This window comes from Salmo salar, chromosome 15 (assembly GCF_965601325.2).
Source record: "Salmo salar chromosome 15, fSalSal1, whole genome shotgun sequence".
Taxonomy (NCBI): Eukaryota; Metazoa; Chordata; class Actinopteri; order Salmoniformes; family Salmonidae; genus Salmo; species Salmo salar.
This window is the reverse complement of record NC_138305.1, coordinates 24,195,846-24,214,567: the sequence shown is the minus strand read 5'-3', so window position 1 is coordinate 24,214,567 and position 18,722 is coordinate 24,195,846. Positions and strand designations below refer to the sequence as shown.

The window sequence follows — 18,722 nt, the reverse complement described above, 5'->3', positions numbered from 1 at the left end:
CACTCTGGCGTTGCAAACACCATGCTCTACCAACTGAGCCACAGGGAGGACAAGTAATATTGAAATAAGCTCAAAACCACTTGTTTCAAACATGGTTCTGTTTAATTAATTGATGTGCTGATCAATGGACAGTTCATTATCTCCGTCAAAATAATCTATCACTTAAAGCTATGTTTGTACTTGAATATATATATACACACAGTACCAGTCAAAAGTTTGGACACACCTACTCATTCAAGGGTTTTTCTTTATTTTTATTATTTTCATTGTAGAATAATAGTGAAGACATCAACACTATGAAATAACACATACGGAATCATGTAGTAACCCAAAAAAGTGTTCAACAAATCAAAATATATGTTATATTTTAGATTCTTCAAAGTGGCCACCCTTTGCCTTGATGACAGCTATGCACACTCTTGGCATTCTCTCAACCAGCTTCACCTGGAATGCTTTTCCAACGGTCTTGAAGGAGTTCCCACATATGCTGAGCACTTGTTGGCTGCTTTCCTTCACTCTGTGGTCCAACTCATCCCAAACCATCTCAATTGGTTTGAGGTCAGGTGACTGTGGAGGCCTGGTCATCTGATGTAGCCCTCCATCACTCTCCTTCTTGGTCAAGTAGCCCTTACACAGTCTGGAGGTGTGTTGGGTCATTGTCCTGTTGAAAAACAAATGATAGTCCCACTAAGCGCAAACCAGATGGGATGCTGTATTGCTGCAGAATGCTGTGGTAGCCATGCTGGTTAAGTGTGCCTTGAATTCGAAATAAATCACAACAGTGTCACCAGCAAAGCACCCCCACACCATCAGACCTCCTCCTCCTCCATGCTTCACGGTGGGAACCACACATGCGGAGATCATCTGTTCACCTACTCTCACAAAGACAAGGTTGGTACCAAAAATTCAACTTTGGACTCATCAGATCAAAGGACAGATTTCTATGTAATTTTGTCTTAAATATGATAGGGAGATTTGAATTAATTTTAACACTGAGCTTCAACCAATGCCTATATATAGACGTCTATAATATAATAATCATTGGATAACCTGCGGTCCCTCCTCTATCAAGACGTCACAGCATTCGGTATATAAAAAAAGTGAGCCCATGCTGAATGCTCATAGCTCTGCAAGGTGACTGCAGCAAGGCACAGTCGCGTCAGGATGCGTGCGGGTCAGAGGCAAGCACGAAGTTGTTAAAGACAAATAAAAAAGGAAGAATGCAGAGTTTGTGGGGCGAGTTGGGCGACATAATTGAAAGAAAATAGTTAAATACAAGAATGAGAAAGAAAAGTAAAGTACCTGTATGCGTTCAATTACTATAACGATGATGGAGACCATTACTGCGTAGGGTATATTTTAGGTTTTGTGCGCGCTGGGAAATTCATTCCTTTGGAAAGGCGAATGATGTCTGATGGGCGAATATACACCTGGATTTCTCTGGATTACAAACCAACAGAAAGGGGTTTCCTCGGGAGAGGGCGTATGTGTATGAGGGAGACTAATAAAAGTAAAGAGAAAAGTTAGTTAGGAGACTGTTATTAAATTGATTATGAAAAGTTTTGAACATATTTTTACGCGCAGGAACCTTGGGAAATAGTCACATGTGAATCCGTCATTAATCTGTTATTATTCGAAGTGCTTCCTAAACCAATCAGAGAGAAACAGAAACATGCATCGGGGTAAAACTCTTCTGTTTATCCTACTCTTAAACTGCGCCACCACGAGTCTATCTTTCTCAACATGCGCTACCGTAGATATAGACCATGTGAAGCGGAAAAGGGTCGAGGCGATACGGGGACAGATACTGAGTAAGCTCCGGACGACGAGCCCGCCACACTCACTGGGACCCAGTCAGGTCCCCTACCAGATCCAGGCCTTGTATAACAGTACCCGAGAGCTGCTTGAGGAGTTGGGGAGAAACCGGCAGCAAAGTTGTGGCCAAGACAACACGGAGACCGAATATTATGCCAAAGAGATATACAAGTTCAACATGGTCCAAGGACCGCCTGACAACAGTAAGTCATGGTGTGTTTAAAAAAAAATTGTTTTCATACTCTTTTGGTTGATATACTATATTGATTGGAAAATTGTTTTTTGATAGCAGTTAAGGCGCTCCGTTATGCGCCAGATCAATGAATGTAGAGGGTGCCAAATGCGTAATTTTGGAAATTGTCTAATTACAAGGAGGGCTTTCCCCCTACTGCCAGAGTGAAACCCCCCCCCCCCCCCCCCCCCCCCCATCTATTTGTCGTGCCAATGAAGGGTCGTTTGTGGGCTTTAACAAAATGTATAATATAACATGGATTTGAACTGCGTCCTTTTGAGACGTGTGTGGATAGGCTAACAGAGGTGATAATAAACATCGTGGAATATCTCAGAAATTAAATCTGTTGACATGGCCATAGATATGCTCTCCTTAGATGCGGTAACTTTCAGTTCAGTTAAGTTCTCTTATTGTCAGTTAAGTTCTGTTATTGGCCTTATTCAGGAATGTATCTCCCATTCATGTTGTCTTCCGCATTCCATGGACTTCAATGAGTTTGTGTCTCTGTGTCTGTGTCTGTGTCTGTGTGTGTGTGTCTGTGTGTGTGTGTGTGTGTGTGTGTGTGGGCTTGTGTGCGCGCGCGCGTGTGTGTGTGTGTGTGTGCGCGTGTGTCTGTGGGCTTGTATGACTATCCTCTCAGGTACTGTAAATCTCCAAAAGTCCCCACAAGGATAGTACAACAAGGAAAATCCTCACATGTGAGGACATTTCCCACGTCTCCATGAGGACAGGTTAGGGGTTATGGGTTAGGGGATTTGCCAGCAGCCCTTCGCAATGCATTGCGCTGTTTATGACTTCAAGCCTATCAACTCCCAAGATTAGGCTGGTGTAACCGAAATGAAATGGCTAGCTAGTTAGCCGGGTGCGCGCTAATAGCATTTCAAACGTCACTCGCTTTGAGACTTGGAGTAGTTGTTTCCCTTGCTCTACATGGGTAACGCTGCTTCGAGGGTGGCTGTTGTCGATGTGTTACTGGTTCGAGCCCAGGTAGGAGCGAGGAGAGGGACGGAAGCTATACTGTTAAACTGGCAGTACTAAAGTGCCTATAAGAACATCCAATAGTCAAAGGTATATGAAATACAAATAGTATAGAGAGAAATAGTCCTATAATTCCTATAATAACTACAACCTAAAACTTCTTACCTGGGAATATTGAAGACTCATGTTAAAAGGAACCACCAGCTTTCATATGTTCTCATGTTCTGAGCAAGGAACTTAAACGTTAGCTTTCTTACATGGCACATAATGCACTTTTACTTTCTTCTCCAACACTTTGTTTTTGCATTATTTAAACCAAATTGAACATGTTTCATTATTTATTTGAGGCTAAATTGATTTTATTGATGTATTATATTAAGTTAAAATAAGTGTTCATTCAGTATTGTTGTAATTGTCATTATTACAAATAAATAAAAATAAAAAAAATCGCTATCGGGGTTTTTGGGCTTCCAATAATCGGTACCGGTATCGGCGCTGAAAAATCATAATCGGTCGACCTCTAACATGGAGGGACAGAAACAGTTAACATGGAGGGACAGAAACAGTTAACATGGAGGGACAGAAACAGTTAACGTGGAGGTACAGGAACTGTTAACGTGGAGGGACAGGAACAGTTAACATGGAGGGATAGGAACAGTTAACATGGAGGGACAGGAACAGTTAACATGGAGGGACAGGACCAGTTAACATGGAGGGACAGGACCAGTTAACATGGAGGGACAGAAACTGTTAACATGAAGACAGGAACAGTTAACATGGAGGGACAGGAACAGTTAACATGAAGGGACAGGAACAGTTAACATGGAGGGACAGGAACAGTTAACATGGAGAGACAGGACCAGTTAACATGGAGGGAGAGGAACAGTTAACATGAAGAAAGGAACGGTTAACATGGAGGGACAGGACCAGTTAACATGGAGGGACAGGAACAGTTAACATTGAGGGACAGGAACAGTTAACATGAAGACAGGAACAGTTAACATGGAGGGACAGGAACAGTTAACATGAAGACAGGAACAGTTAACATGGGGGTACAGGAACAGTTAACATGGAGGGACAGGACCAGTTAACATGAAGACAGGAACAGTTAACATGGAGGGACAGGAACAGTTAACATGAAGACAGGAACAGTTAACATGGAGGGACAGGAACAGTTAACATGAAGACAGGAACCTGTTAACATGGAGGGACAGGAACAGTTAATATGGAGGGACAGGAACAGTTAACATGAAGACAGGAACAGGTAACATGAAGGAAAAGGAACAGTTAACATGGAGGGACAAGAACAGTTAACATGAAGACAGGAACAGTTAACATGGAGGGACAGGACCAGTTAACATGGAGGGACAGGAACAGTTAACATTGAGGGACAGGAACAGTTAACATGAAGACAGGAACAGTTAACATGGAGGGACAGGAAAGGTTAACATGGAAGGACAGGAACAGTTAACATGGAGGGACAGGAACAGTTAACATGGAGGGACAGGAACAGTTAACATGGAGGGACAGGAACAGTTAACATGAAGACAGGAACAGTTAACATGGAGGGACAGGAACAGTTAACATGGAGGGACAGGAACAGTTAACATGAACACAGGAACAGTTAACATGGAGGGACAGGAACAGTTAACATGGAGGGACAGGAACAGTTAACATGAAGACAGGAACAGTTAACATGAAGACAGGAACAGTTAACATGAAGACAGGAACAGTTAACATGAAGACAGGAACAGTTAACATGGAGGGACAGGAACAGTTAACATGGAGGGACAGGAACAGTTAACATGGAGGGACAGGAACAGTTAACATGGAGGGACAGGAACAGTTAACATGAAGACAGGAACAGTTAACATGGAGGGACAGGAACAGTTAACATGGAGGGACAGGAACAGTTAACATGGAGGGACAGGAACAGTTAACATGGAGGGACAGGAACAGTTAACATGAAGACAGGAACAGTTAACATGAAGACAGGAACAGTTAACATGGAGGGACAGGAACAGTTAACATGAAGACAGGAACAGTTAACATGGAGGGACAGGAACAGTTAACATGAAGACAGGAACAGTTAACATGGAGACAGAAACAGTTAACATGAAGGGACAGAAACAGTTAACATGGAGGGACAGGAACGGTTAACATGGAGGGACAGGAACAGTTAACATGAAGACAGGAACAGTTAACATGGAGGGACAGGAACAGTTACCATGAAGACAGGAACAGTTAACATGGAGGGACAGGAACGGTTAACATGGAGGAACAGGAACAGTTAACATGAAGACAGGAACAGTTAACATGGAGGGACAGGAACAGTTAACATGAAGACAGGAACAGTTAACATGGAGGGACAGGAACAGTTAATATGGAGGGACAGAAACAGTTAACATGGAGACAGGAACAGTTAACATGGAGACAGGAACAGTTAACATGGAGGGACAGGCCCAGTTAACGTGGAGGGACAGGACCAGTTAACATGGAGGGACAGGACCAGTTAACATGGAGGGACAGGACCAGTTAACATGGAGACAGGAACAGTTAACATGGAGGGACAGGACCAGTTAACATGAAGACAGGAACAGTTATCATGGAGGGACAGGAACAGTTAACATGGAGGGACAGGACCAATTAACATGGAGGGACAGGAACAGTTAACATGGAGACAGGAACAGTTAACATGGAGGGACAGAAACAGTTAACATGGAGGGACAGGAACAGTTAACATGGAGGGACAGGAACAGTTAACATGGAGGGACAGGAACAGTTAACATGGAGGGACAGGAACAGTTAACATGAAGACAGGAACAGTTAACATGGAGGGACAGGAACAGTTAACATGAAGACAGGAACAGTTAACATGGAGGGACAGGAACAGTTAATATGGAGGGACAGGAACAGTTAACATGAAGACAGGAACAGTTAACATGGAGACACAGGACCAGTTAACATGGAGGGACAGGAACAGTTAACATGAAGACAGGACCAGTTAACATGGAGGGACAGGACAAGTTAACATGAAGACAGGAACAGTTAACATGAAGACAGGAACAGTTACCATGAAGACAGGAACAGTTAACATGGAGGGACAGGACCAGTTAACATGGAGGGACAGAAACAGTTAACATGAAGACAGGAACAGTTAACATGGAGGGACAGGAACAGTTAACATGGAGGGACAGGAACAGTTAACATGGAGACAGGAACAGTTAACATGAAGACAGGAACATTTAACATGGAGGGACAGGAACAGTTAACATGGAGGGACAGAAACAGTTAACATGGAGGGACAGAAACAGTTAACATTGAGGGACAGAAACAGTTAACATGAAGACAGGAACAGTTCACATGAAGACAGGAACAGTTAACATGGAGGGACAGGACCAGTTAACATGGAGACAGGAACAGTTAACATGAAGACAGGAACAGTTAACATGGAGGGACAGGACCAGTTAACATGAAGACAGGAACAGTTAACATGGAGACAAGAACAGTTAACATGAAGACAGGAACAGTTAACATGGAGGGACAGGAACAGTTAACATGAAGACAGGAACAGTTAACATGGAGGGACAGGAACAGTTAATATGGAGGGACAGGAACAGTTAACATGAAGACAGGAACAGTTAACATGGAGACACAGGACCAGTTAACATGGAGGGACAGGAACAGTTAACATGAAGACAGGACCAGTTAACATGGAGGGACAGGACAAGTTAACATGAAGACAGGAACAGTTAACATGAAGAAAAGAACAGTTACCATGAAGACAGGAACAGTTAACATGGAGGGACAGGACCAGTTAACATGGAGGGACAGAAACAGTTAACATGAAGACAGGAACAGTTAACATGGAGGGACAGGAACAGTTAACATGGAGGGACAGGAACAGTTAACATGGAGGGACAGGAACATTTAACATGGAGACAGGAACAGTTAACATGAAGACAGGAACATTTAACATGGAGGGACAGGAACAGTTAACATGGAGGGACAGAAACAGTTAACATTGAGGGACAGAAACAGTTAACATGAAGACAGGAACAGTTAACATGGAGGGACAGGAACAGTTAACATGAAGACAGGAACAGTTCACATGAAGACAGGAACAGTTAACATGGAGGGACAGGACCAGTTAACATGGAGACAGGAACAGTTAACATGAAGACAGGAACAGTTAACATGGAGGGACAGGACCAGTTAACATGGAGGGACAGAAACAGTTAACATGAAGACAGGAACAGTTAACATGGAGGGACAGGAACAGTTAACATGGAGGGACAGGAACAGTTAACATGGAGACAGGAACAGTTAACATGAAGACAGGAACATTTAACATGGAGGGACAGGAACAGTTAACATGGAGGGACAGAAACAGTTAACATGGAGGGACAGAAACAGTTAACATTGAGGGACAGAAACAGTTAACATGAAGACAGGAACAGTTCACATGAAGACAGGAACAGTTAACATGGAGGGACAGGACCAGTTAACATGGAGACAGGAACAGTTAACATGAAGACAGGAACAGTTAACATGGAGGGACAGGACAAGTTAACATGAAGACAGGAACAGTTAACATGAAGAAAGGAACAGTTACCATGAAGACAGGAACAGTTAACATGGAGGGACAGGACCAGTTAACATGGAGGGACAGAAACAGTTAACATGAAGACAGGAACAGTTAACATGGAGGGACAGGAACAGTTAACATGGAGGGACAGGAACAGTTAACATGGAGGGACAGGAACAGTTAACATGGAGACAGGAACAGTTAACATGAAGACAGGAACATTTAACATGGAGGGACAGGAACAGTTAACATGGAGGGACAGAAACAGTTAACATTGAGGGACAGAAACAGTTAACATGAAGACAGGAACAGTTAACATGGAGGGACAGGAACAGTTAACATGAAGACAGGAACAGTTCACATGAAGACAGGAACAGTTAACATGGAGGGACAGGACCAGTTAACATGGAGACAGGAACAGTTAACATGAAGACAGGAACAGTTAACATGGAGGGACAGGACCAGTTAACATGAAGACAGGAACAGTTAACATGGAGGGACAGGAACAGTTAACATGAAGACAGGAACAGTTAACATGGAGACAAGAACAGTTAACATGAAGACAGGAACAGTTAACATGAAGACAGGAACAGTTAACATGGAGACAGGACCAGTTAACATGGAGGGACAGAAACAGTTAACATGGAGGGACAGAAACAGTTAACATTGAGGGACAGGAACTTTTAACATGAAGACAGGAACAGTTAACATGAAGACAGGAACAGTTAACATGGAGGGACAGGACCAGTTAACATGGAGGGAGAGAAACAGTTAACATGACGACAGGAACAGTTAACATGGAGGGACAGGACCAGTTAACATGGAGGGACAGAAACAGTTAACATGGAGGGACAGGAACAGTTAACATGGAGGGACAGGAACAGTTAACATGAAGACAGGAACAGTTAACATGGAGGGACAGGAACAGTTAACATGGAGGGACAGGACCAGTTAACATGTAGGGACAGGACCAGTTAACATGAAGACAGAAACAGTTAACATGAAGACAGGAACAGTTAACATGAAGACAGGAACAGTTAACATGGAGGGACAGGACCAGTTAACATGGAGGGACAGAAACAGTTAACATGAAGACAGGACCAGTTAACATGGAGGGACAGAAACAGTTAACATGAAGACAGGAACAGTTAACATGGAGGGACAGGAACATTTAACATGAAGACAGGAACAGTTAACATGGAGACAGGAACAGTTAACATGGAGGGACAGGACCAGTTAACATGAAGACAGGAACAGTTAACATGGAGGGACAGGACCAGTTAACATGGAGGGACCAGTTAACATGAAGACAGGAACAGTTAACATGGAGACAGAAACAGTTAACATGGAGGGACAGGAACAGTTAACATGCAGGGACAGGAACAGTTAACATGGAGGGACAGGAACAGTTAACATGAAGACAGGAACAGTTAACATGGAGACAGGAACAGTTAACATGAAGACAGGAACAGTTAACATGAAGACAGGAACAGTTAACATGGAGACAGGACCAGTTAACATGGAGGGACAGGACCAGTTAACATGGAGGGACAGGAACAGTTAACATGAAGACAGGACCAGTTAACATGGAGGGACAGGACAAGTTAACATGAAGACAGGAACAGTTAACATGAAGACAGGAACAGTTACCATGAAGACAGGAACAGTTAACATGGAGGGACAGAAACAGTTAACATGAAGACAGGAACAGTTAACATGGAGGGACAGGAACAGTTAACACGGAGGGACAGGAACAGTTAACATGGAGACAGGAGCAGTTAACATGGAGACAGGAACAGTTAACATGAAGACAGGAACATTTAACATGGAGGGACAGGAACAGTTAACATGGAGGGACAGGAACAGTTAACATGGAGGGACAGAAACAGTTAACATTGAGGGACAGAAACAGTTAACATGAAGACAGGAATAGTTAACATGGAGGGACAGGAACAGTTCACATGAAGACAGGAACAGTTAACATGGAGACAGGACCAGTTAACATGAAGACACAGGACCAGTTAACATGGAGGGACAGGACCAGTTAACATGAAGACACAGGACCAGTTAACATGAAGACAGGACCAGTTAACATGGAGGGAGAGAAACAGTTAACATGACGACAGGAACAGTTAACATGGAGGGACAGGAACAGTTAACATGAAGACAGGAACAGTTAACATGAAGACAGGAACAGTTAACATGAAGACAGGAACAGTTAACATGGAGGGACAGGACCAGTTAACATGGAGGGACAGAAACAGTTAACATGGAGGGACAGGAACAGTTAACATGGAGGGACAGGAACAGTTAACATAAAGACAGGAACAGTTAACATGGATGGACAGGAACAGTTAACATGGAGGGACAGGGCCAGTTAACATGTAGGGACAGGACCAGTTAACATGAAGACAGAAACAGTTAACATGAAGACAGGAACAGTTAACATGGAGGGACAGGAACAATTAACATGGAGGGACAGAAACAGTTAACATGAAGACAGGACCAGTTAACATGGAGGGACAGAAACAGTTAACATGAAGACAGGAACAGTTAACATGGAGGGACAGGAACAGTTAACATGAAGACAGGAACAGTTAACATGGAGACAGGAACAGTTAACATGGAGGGACAGGACCAGTTAACATGAAGACAGGAACAGTTAACATGGAGGGACAGGACCAGTTAACATGGAGGGACCAGTTAACATGGAGACAGGAACAGTTAACATGAAGACAGGAACAGTTAACATGAAGACAGGAACAGTTAACATGGAGGGACAGGAACAGTTAACATGCAGGGACAGGAACAGTTAACATGGAGACAGGAACAGTTAACATGAAGACAGGAACAGTTAACATGGAGACAGGAACAGTTAACATGAAGACAGGAACAGTTAACATGGATGGACAGGAACAGTTAACATGAAGACAGGAACAGTTAACATGGAGACAAGAACAGTTAACATGAAGACAGGAACAGTTAACATGAAGACAGGACCAGTGAACATGGAGACAGGACCAGTTAACATGGAGGGACAGGACCAGTTAACATGGAGACAGGAACAGTTAACATGAAGATAGGAACAGTTAACATGGAGGGACAGGACCAGTTAACATGAAGACAGGAACAGTTAACATGGAGGGACAGGAACAGTTAACATGAAGACAGGAACAGTTAACATGGAGGGACAGGAACAGTTAATATGGAGGGACAGAAACAGTTAACATGGAGACAGGAACAGTTAACATGGAGACAGGAACAGTTAACATGGAGGGACAGGCCCAGTTAACGTGGAGGGACAGGACCAGTTAACATGGAGGGACAGGACCAGTTAACATGGAGGGACAGGACCAGTTAACATGGAGACAGGAACAGTTAACATGGAGGGACAGGACCAGTTAACATGAAGACAGGAACAGTTAACATGGAGGGACAGGAACAGTTAACATGGAGGGACAGGACCAATTAACATGGAGGGACAGGAACAGTTAACATGGAGACAGGAACAGTTAACATGGAGGGACAGAAACAGTTAACATGGAGGGACAGGAACAGTTAACATGGAGGGACAGGAACAGTTAACATGGAGGGACAGGAACAGTTAACATGGAGGGACAGGAACAGTTAACATGAAGACAGGAACAGTTAACATGGAGGGACAGGAACAGTTAACATGAAGACAGGAACAGTTAACATGGAGGGACAGGAACAGTTAATATGGAGGGACAGGAACAGTTAACATGAAGACAGGAACAGTTAACATGGAGACACAGGACCAGTTAACATGGAGGGACAGGAACAGTTAACATGAAGACAGGACCAGTTAACATGGAGGGACAGGACAAGTTAACATGAAGACAGGAACAGTTAACATGAAGACAGGAACAGTTACCATGAAGACAGGAACAGTTAACATGGAGGGACAGGACCAGTTAACATGGAGGGACAGAAACAGTTAACATGAAGACAGGAACAGTTAACATGGAGGGACAGGAACAGTTAACATGGAGGGACAGGAACAGTTAACATGGAGACAGGAACAGTTAACATGAAGACAGGAACATTTAACATGGAGGGACAGGAACAGTTAACATGGAGGGACAGAAACAGTTAACATGGAGGGACAGAAACAGTTAACATTGAGGGACAGAAACAGTTAACATGAAGACAGGAACAGTTCACATGAAGACAGGAACAGTTAACATGGAGGGACAGGACCAGTTAACATGGAGACAGGAACAGTTAACATGAAGACAGGAACAGTTAACATGGAGGGACAGGACCAGTTAACATGAAGACAGGAACAGTTAACATGGAGACAAGAACAGTTAACATGAAGACAGGAACAGTTAACATGGAGGGACAGGAACAGTTAACATGAAGACAGGAACAGTTAACATGGAGGGACAGGAACAGTTAATATGGAGGGACAGGAACAGTTAACATGAAGACAGGAACAGTTAACATGGAGACACAGGACCAGTTAACATGGAGGGACAGGAACAGTTAACATGAAGACAGGACCAGTTAACATGGAGGGACAGGACAAGTTAACATGAAGACAGGAACAGTTAACATGAAGAAAGGAACAGTTACCATGAAGACAGGAACAGTTAACATGGAGGGACAGGACCAGTTAACATGGAGGGACAGAAACAGTTAACATGAAGACAGGAACAGTTAACATGGAGGGACAGGAACAGTTAACATGGAGGGACAGGAACAGTTAACATGGAGGGACAGGAACAGTTAACATGGAGACAGGAACAGTTAACATGAAGACAGGAACATTTAACATGGAGGGACAGGAACAGTTAACATGGAGGGACAGAAACAGTTAACATTGAGGGACAGAAACAGTTAACATGAAGACAGGAACAGTTAACATGGAGGGACAGGAACAGTTAACATGAAGACAGGAACAGTTCACATGAAGACAGGAACAGTTAACATGGAGGGACAGGACCAGTTAACATGGAGACAGGAACAGTTAACATGAAGACAGGAACAGTTAACATGGAGGGACAGGACCAGTTAACATGAAGACAGGAACAGTTAACATGGAGGGACAGGAACAGTTAACATGAAGACAGGAACAGTTAACATGGAGACAAGAACAGTTAACATGAAGACAGGAACAGTTAACATGAAGACAGGAACAGTTAACATGGAGACAGGACCAGTTAACATGGAGGGACAGAAACAGTTAACATGGAGGGACAGAAACAGTTAACATTGAGGGACAGGAACAGTTAACATGGAGGGACAGGAACAGTTAACATGAAGACAGGAACAGTTAACATGGAGGGACAGGAACAGTTAACATGGAGGGACAGGACCAGTTAACATGGAGGGAGAGAAACAGTTAACATGACGACAGGAACAGTTAACATGAAGACAGGAACAGTTAACATGGAGGGACAGGACCAGTTAACATGGAGGGACAGAAACAGTTAACATGGAGGGACAGGAACAGTTAACATGGAGGGACAGGAACAGTTAACATGAAGACAGGAACAGTTAACATGGAGGGACAGGAACAGTTAACATGGAGGGACAGGACCAGTTAACATGTAGGGACAGGACCAGTTAACATGAAGACAGAAACAGTTAACATGAAGACAGGAACAGTTAACATGAAGACAGGAACAGTTAACATGGAGGGACAGGACCAGTTAACATGGAGGGACAGAAACAGTTAACATGAAGACAGGACCAGTTAACATGGAGGGACAGAAACAGTTAACATGAAGACAGGAACAGTTAACATGGAGGGACAGGAACAGTTAACATGAAGACAGGAACAGTTAACATGGAGACAGGAACAGTTAACATGGAGGGACAGGACCAGTTAACATGAAGACAGGAACAGTTAACATGGAGGGACAGGACCAGTTAACATGGAGGGACCAGTTAACATGAAGACAGGAACAGTTAACATGGAGACAGAAACAGTTAACATGGAGGGACAGGAACAGTTAACATGCAGGGACAGGAACAGTTAACATGGAGGGACAGGAACAGTTAACATGAAGACAGGAACAGTTAACATGGAGACAGGAACAGTTAACATGAAGACAGGAACAGTTACCATGAAGACAGGAACAGTTAACATGGAGGGACAGAAACAGTTAACATGAAGACAGGAACAGTTAACAAGTAGGGACAGGAACAGTTAACACGGAGGGACAGGAACAGTTAACATGGAGACAGGAGCAGTTAACATGGAGACAGGAACAGTTAACATGAAGACAGGAACATTTAACATGGAGGGACAGGAACAGTTAACATGGAGGGACAGGAACAGTTAACATGGAGGGACAGAAACAGTTAACATTGAGGGACAGAAACAGTTAACATGAAGACAGGAATAGTTAACATGGAGGGACAGGAACAGTTCACATGAAGACAGGAACAGTTAACATGGAGACAGGACCAGTTAACATGAAGACACAGGACCAGTTAACATGGAGGGACAGGACCAGTTAACATGAAGACACAGGACCAGTTAACATGAAGACAGGACCAGTTAACATGGAGGGAGAGAAACAGTTAACATGACGACAGGAACAGTTAACATGGAGGGACAGGAACAGTTAACATGAAGACAGGAACAGTTAACATGAAGACAGGAACAGTTAACATGGAGGGACAGGACCAGTTAACATGGAGGGACAGGAACAGTTAACATGGAGGGACAGGAACAGTTAACATAAAGACAGGAACAGTTAACATGGATGGACAGGAACAGTTAACATGGAGGGACAGGGCCAGTTAACATGTAGGGACAGGACCAGTTAACATGAAGACAGAAACAGTTAACATGAAGACAGGAACAGTTAACATGGAGGGACAGGAACAATTAACATGGAGGGACAGAAACAGTTAACATGAAGACAGGACCAGTTAACATGGAGGGACAGAAACAGTTAACATGAAGACAGGAACAGTTAACATGGAGGGACAGGAACAGTTAACATGAAGACAGGAACAGTTAACATGGAGACAGGAACAGTTAACATGGAGGGACAGGACCAGTTAACATGAAGACAGGAACAGTTAACATGGAGGGACAGGACCAGTTAACATGGAGGGACCAGTTAACATGGAGACAGGAACAGTTAACATGAAGACAGGAACAGTTAACATGAAGACAGGAACAGTTAACATGGAGGGACAGGAACAGTTAACATGCAGGGACAGGAACAGTTAACATGGAGACAGGAACAGTTAACATGAAGACAGGAACAGTTAACATGGAGACAGGAACAGTTAACATGAAGACAGGAACAGTTAACATGGATGGACAGGAACAGTTAACATGAAGACAGGAACAGTTAACATGGAGACAAGAACAGTTAACATGAAGACAGGAACAGTTAACATGAAGACAGGACCAGTGAACATGGAGACAGGACCAGTTAACATGGAGGGACAGGACCAGTTAACATGGAGACAGGAACAGTTAACATGAAGATAGGAACAGTTAACATGGAGGGACAGGACCAGTTAACATGAAGACAGGAACAGTTAACATGGAGGGACAGGAACAGTTAACATGAAGACAGGAACAGTTAACATGGAGGGACAGGAACAGTTAATATGGAGGGACAGAAACAGTTAACATGGAGACAGGAACAGTTAACATGGAGACAGGAACAGTTAACATGGAGGGACAGGCCCAGTTAACGTGGAGGGACAGGACCAGTTAACATGGAGGGACAGGACCAGTTAACATGGAGGGACAGGACCAGTTAACATGGAGACAGGAACAGTTAACATGGAGGGACAGGACCAGTTAACATGAAGACAGGAACAGTTAACATGGAGGGACAGGAACAGTTAACATGGAGGGACAGGACCAATTAACATGGAGGGACAGGAACAGTTAACATGGAGACAGGAACAGTTAACATGGAGGGACAGAAACAGTTAACATGGAGGGACAGGAACAGTTAACATGGAGGGACAGGAACAGTTAACATGGAGGGACAGGAACAGTTAACATGGAGGGACAGGAACAGTTAACATGAAGACAGGAACAGTTAACATGGAGGGACAGGAACAGTTAACATGAAGACAGGAACAGTTAACATGGAGGGACAGGAACAGTTAATATGGAGGGACAGGAACAGTTAACATGAAGACAGGAACAGTTAACATGGAGACACAGGACCAGTTAACATGGAGGGACAGGAACAGTTAACATGAAGACAGGACCAGTTAACATGGAGGGACAGGACAAGTTAACATGAAGACAGGAACAGTTAACATGAAGACAGGAACAGTTACCATGAAGACAGGAACAGTTAACATGGAGGGACAGGACCAGTTAACATGGAGGGACAGAAACAGTTAACATGAAGACAGGAACAGTTAACATGGAGGGACAGGAACAGTTAACATGGAGGGACAGGAACAGTTAACATGGAGACAGGAACAGTTAACATGAAGACAGGAACATTTAACATGGAGGGACAGGAACAGTTAACATGGAGGGACAGAAACAGTTAACATGGAGGGACAGAAACAGTTAACATTGAGGGACAGAAACAGTTAACATGAAGACAGGAACAGTTCACATGAAGACAGGAACAGTTAACATGGAGGGACAGGACCAGTTAACATGGAGACAGGAACAGTTAACATGAAGACAGGAACAGTTAACATGGAGGGACAGGACCAGTTAACATGAAGACAGGAACAGTTAACATGGAGACAAGAACAGTTAACATGAAGACAGGAACAGTTAACATGGAGGGACAGGAACAGTTAACATGAAGACAGGAACAGTTAACATGGAGGGACAGGAACAGTTAATATGGAGGGACAGGAACAGTTAACATGAAGACAGGAACAGTTAACATGGAGACACAGGACCAGTTAACATGGAGGGACAGGAACAGTTAACATGAAGACAGGACCAGTTAACATGGAGGGACAGGACAAGTTAACATGAAGACAGGAACAGTTAACATGAAGAAAGGAACAGTTACCATGAAGACAGGAACAGTTAACATGGAGGGACAGGACCAGTTAACATGGAGGGACAGAAACAGTTAACATGAAGACAGGAACAGTTAACATGGAGGGACAGGAACAGTTAACATGGAGGGACAGGAACAGTTAACATGGAGGGACAGGAACAGTTAACATGGAGACAGGAACAGTTAACATGAAGACAGGAACATTTAACATGGAGGGACAGGAACAGTTAACATGGAGGGACAGAAACAGTTAACATTGAGGGACAGAAACAGTTAACATGAAGACAGGAACAGTTAACATGGAGGGACAGGAACAGTTAACATGAAGACAGGAACAGTTCACATGAAGACAGGAACAGTTAACATGGAGGGACAGGACCAGTTAACATGGAGACAGGAACAGTTAACATGAAGACAGGAACAGTTAACATGGAGGGACAGGACCAGTTAACATGAAGACAGGAACAGTTAACATGGAGGGACAGGAACAGTTAACATGAAGACAGGAACAGTTAACATGGAGACAAGAACAGTTAACATGAAGACAGGAACAGTTAACATGAAGACAGGAACAGTTAACATGGAGACAGGACCAGTTAACATGGAGGGACAGAAACAGTTAACATGGAGGGACAGAAACAGTTAACATTGAGGGACAGGAACAGTTAACATGGAGGGACAGGAACAGTTAACATGAAGACAGGAACAGTTAACATGGAGGGACAGGAACAGTTAACATGGAGGGACAGGACCAGTTAACATGGAGGGAGAGAAACAGTTAACATGACGACAGGAACAGTTAACATGAAGACAGGAACAGTTAACATGGAGGGACAGGACCAGTTAACATGGAGGGACAGAAACAGTTAACATGGAGGGACAGGAACAGTTAACATGGAGGGACAGGAACAGTTAACATGAAGACAGGAACAGTTAACATGGAGGGACAGGAACAGTTAACATGGAGGGACAGGACCAGTTAACATGTAGGGACAGGACCAGTTAACATGAAGACAGAAACAGTTAACATGAAGACAGGAACAGTTAACATGAAGACAGGAACAGTTAACATGGAGGGACAGGACCAGTTAACATGGAGGGACAGAAACAGTTAACATGAAGACAGGACCAGTTAACATGGAGGGACAGAAACAGTTAACATGAAGACAGGAACAGTTAACATGGAGGGACAGGAACAGTTAACATGAAGACAGGAACAGTTAACATGGAGACAGGAACAGTTAACATGGAGGGACAGGACCAGTTAACATGAAGACAGGAACAGTTAACATGGAGGGACAGGACCAGTTAACATGGAGGGACCAGTTAACATGAAGACAGGAACAGTTAACATGGAGACAGAAACAGTTAACATGGAGGGACAGGAACAGTTAACATGCAGGGACAGGAACAGTTAACATGGAGGGACAGGAACAGTTAACATGAAGACAGGAACAGTTAACATGGAGACAGGAACAGTTAACATGAAGACAGGAACAGTTACCATGAAGACAGGAACAGTTAACATGGAGGGACAGAAACAGTTAACATGAAGACAGGAACAGTTAACAAGTAGGGACAGGAACAGTTAACACGGAGGGACAGGAACAGTTAACATGGAGACAGGAGCAGTTAACATGGAGACAGGAACAGTTAACATGAAGACAGGAACATTTAACATGGAGGGACAGGAACAGTTAACATGGAGGGACAGGAACAGTTAACATGGAGGGACAGAAACAGTTAACATTGAGGGACAGAAACAGTTAACATGAAGACAGGAATAGTTAACATGGAGGGACAGGAACAGTTCACATGAAGACAGGAACAGTTAACATGGAGACAGGACCAGTTAACATGAAGACACAGGACCAGTTAACATGGAGGGACAGGACCAGTTAACATGAAGACACAGGACCAGTTAACATGAAGACAGGACCAGTTAACATGGAGGGAGAGAAACAGTTAACATGACGACAGGAACAGTTAACATGGAGGGACAGGAACAGTTAACATGAAGACAGGAACAGTTAACATGAAGACAGGAACAGTTAACATGGAGGGACAGGACCAGTTAACATGGAGGGACAGAAACAGTTAACATGAAGACAGGAACAGT

General features: G+C 43.6%; 1 protein-coding gene across 1 annotated transcript in view; it reads left to right on the top strand.

Annotated features, from left to right (window-relative positions):
• Nucleotides 1-1,137: 1,137 nt before the first annotated feature.
• Nucleotides 1,138-18,722, top strand: part of LOC106571074 (transforming growth factor beta-3 proprotein) — a 119,382-nt gene continuing 101,797 nt past the window's right edge. The window contains exon 1 of the mRNA XM_014143737.3: nucleotides 1,138-2,018. Coding sequence (XP_013999212.2) covers nucleotides 1,673-2,018 — 346 coding nt within the window. The 5' untranslated portion in view covers nucleotides 1,138-1,672. The remainder of the gene's footprint in view (nucleotides 2,019-18,722) is intronic.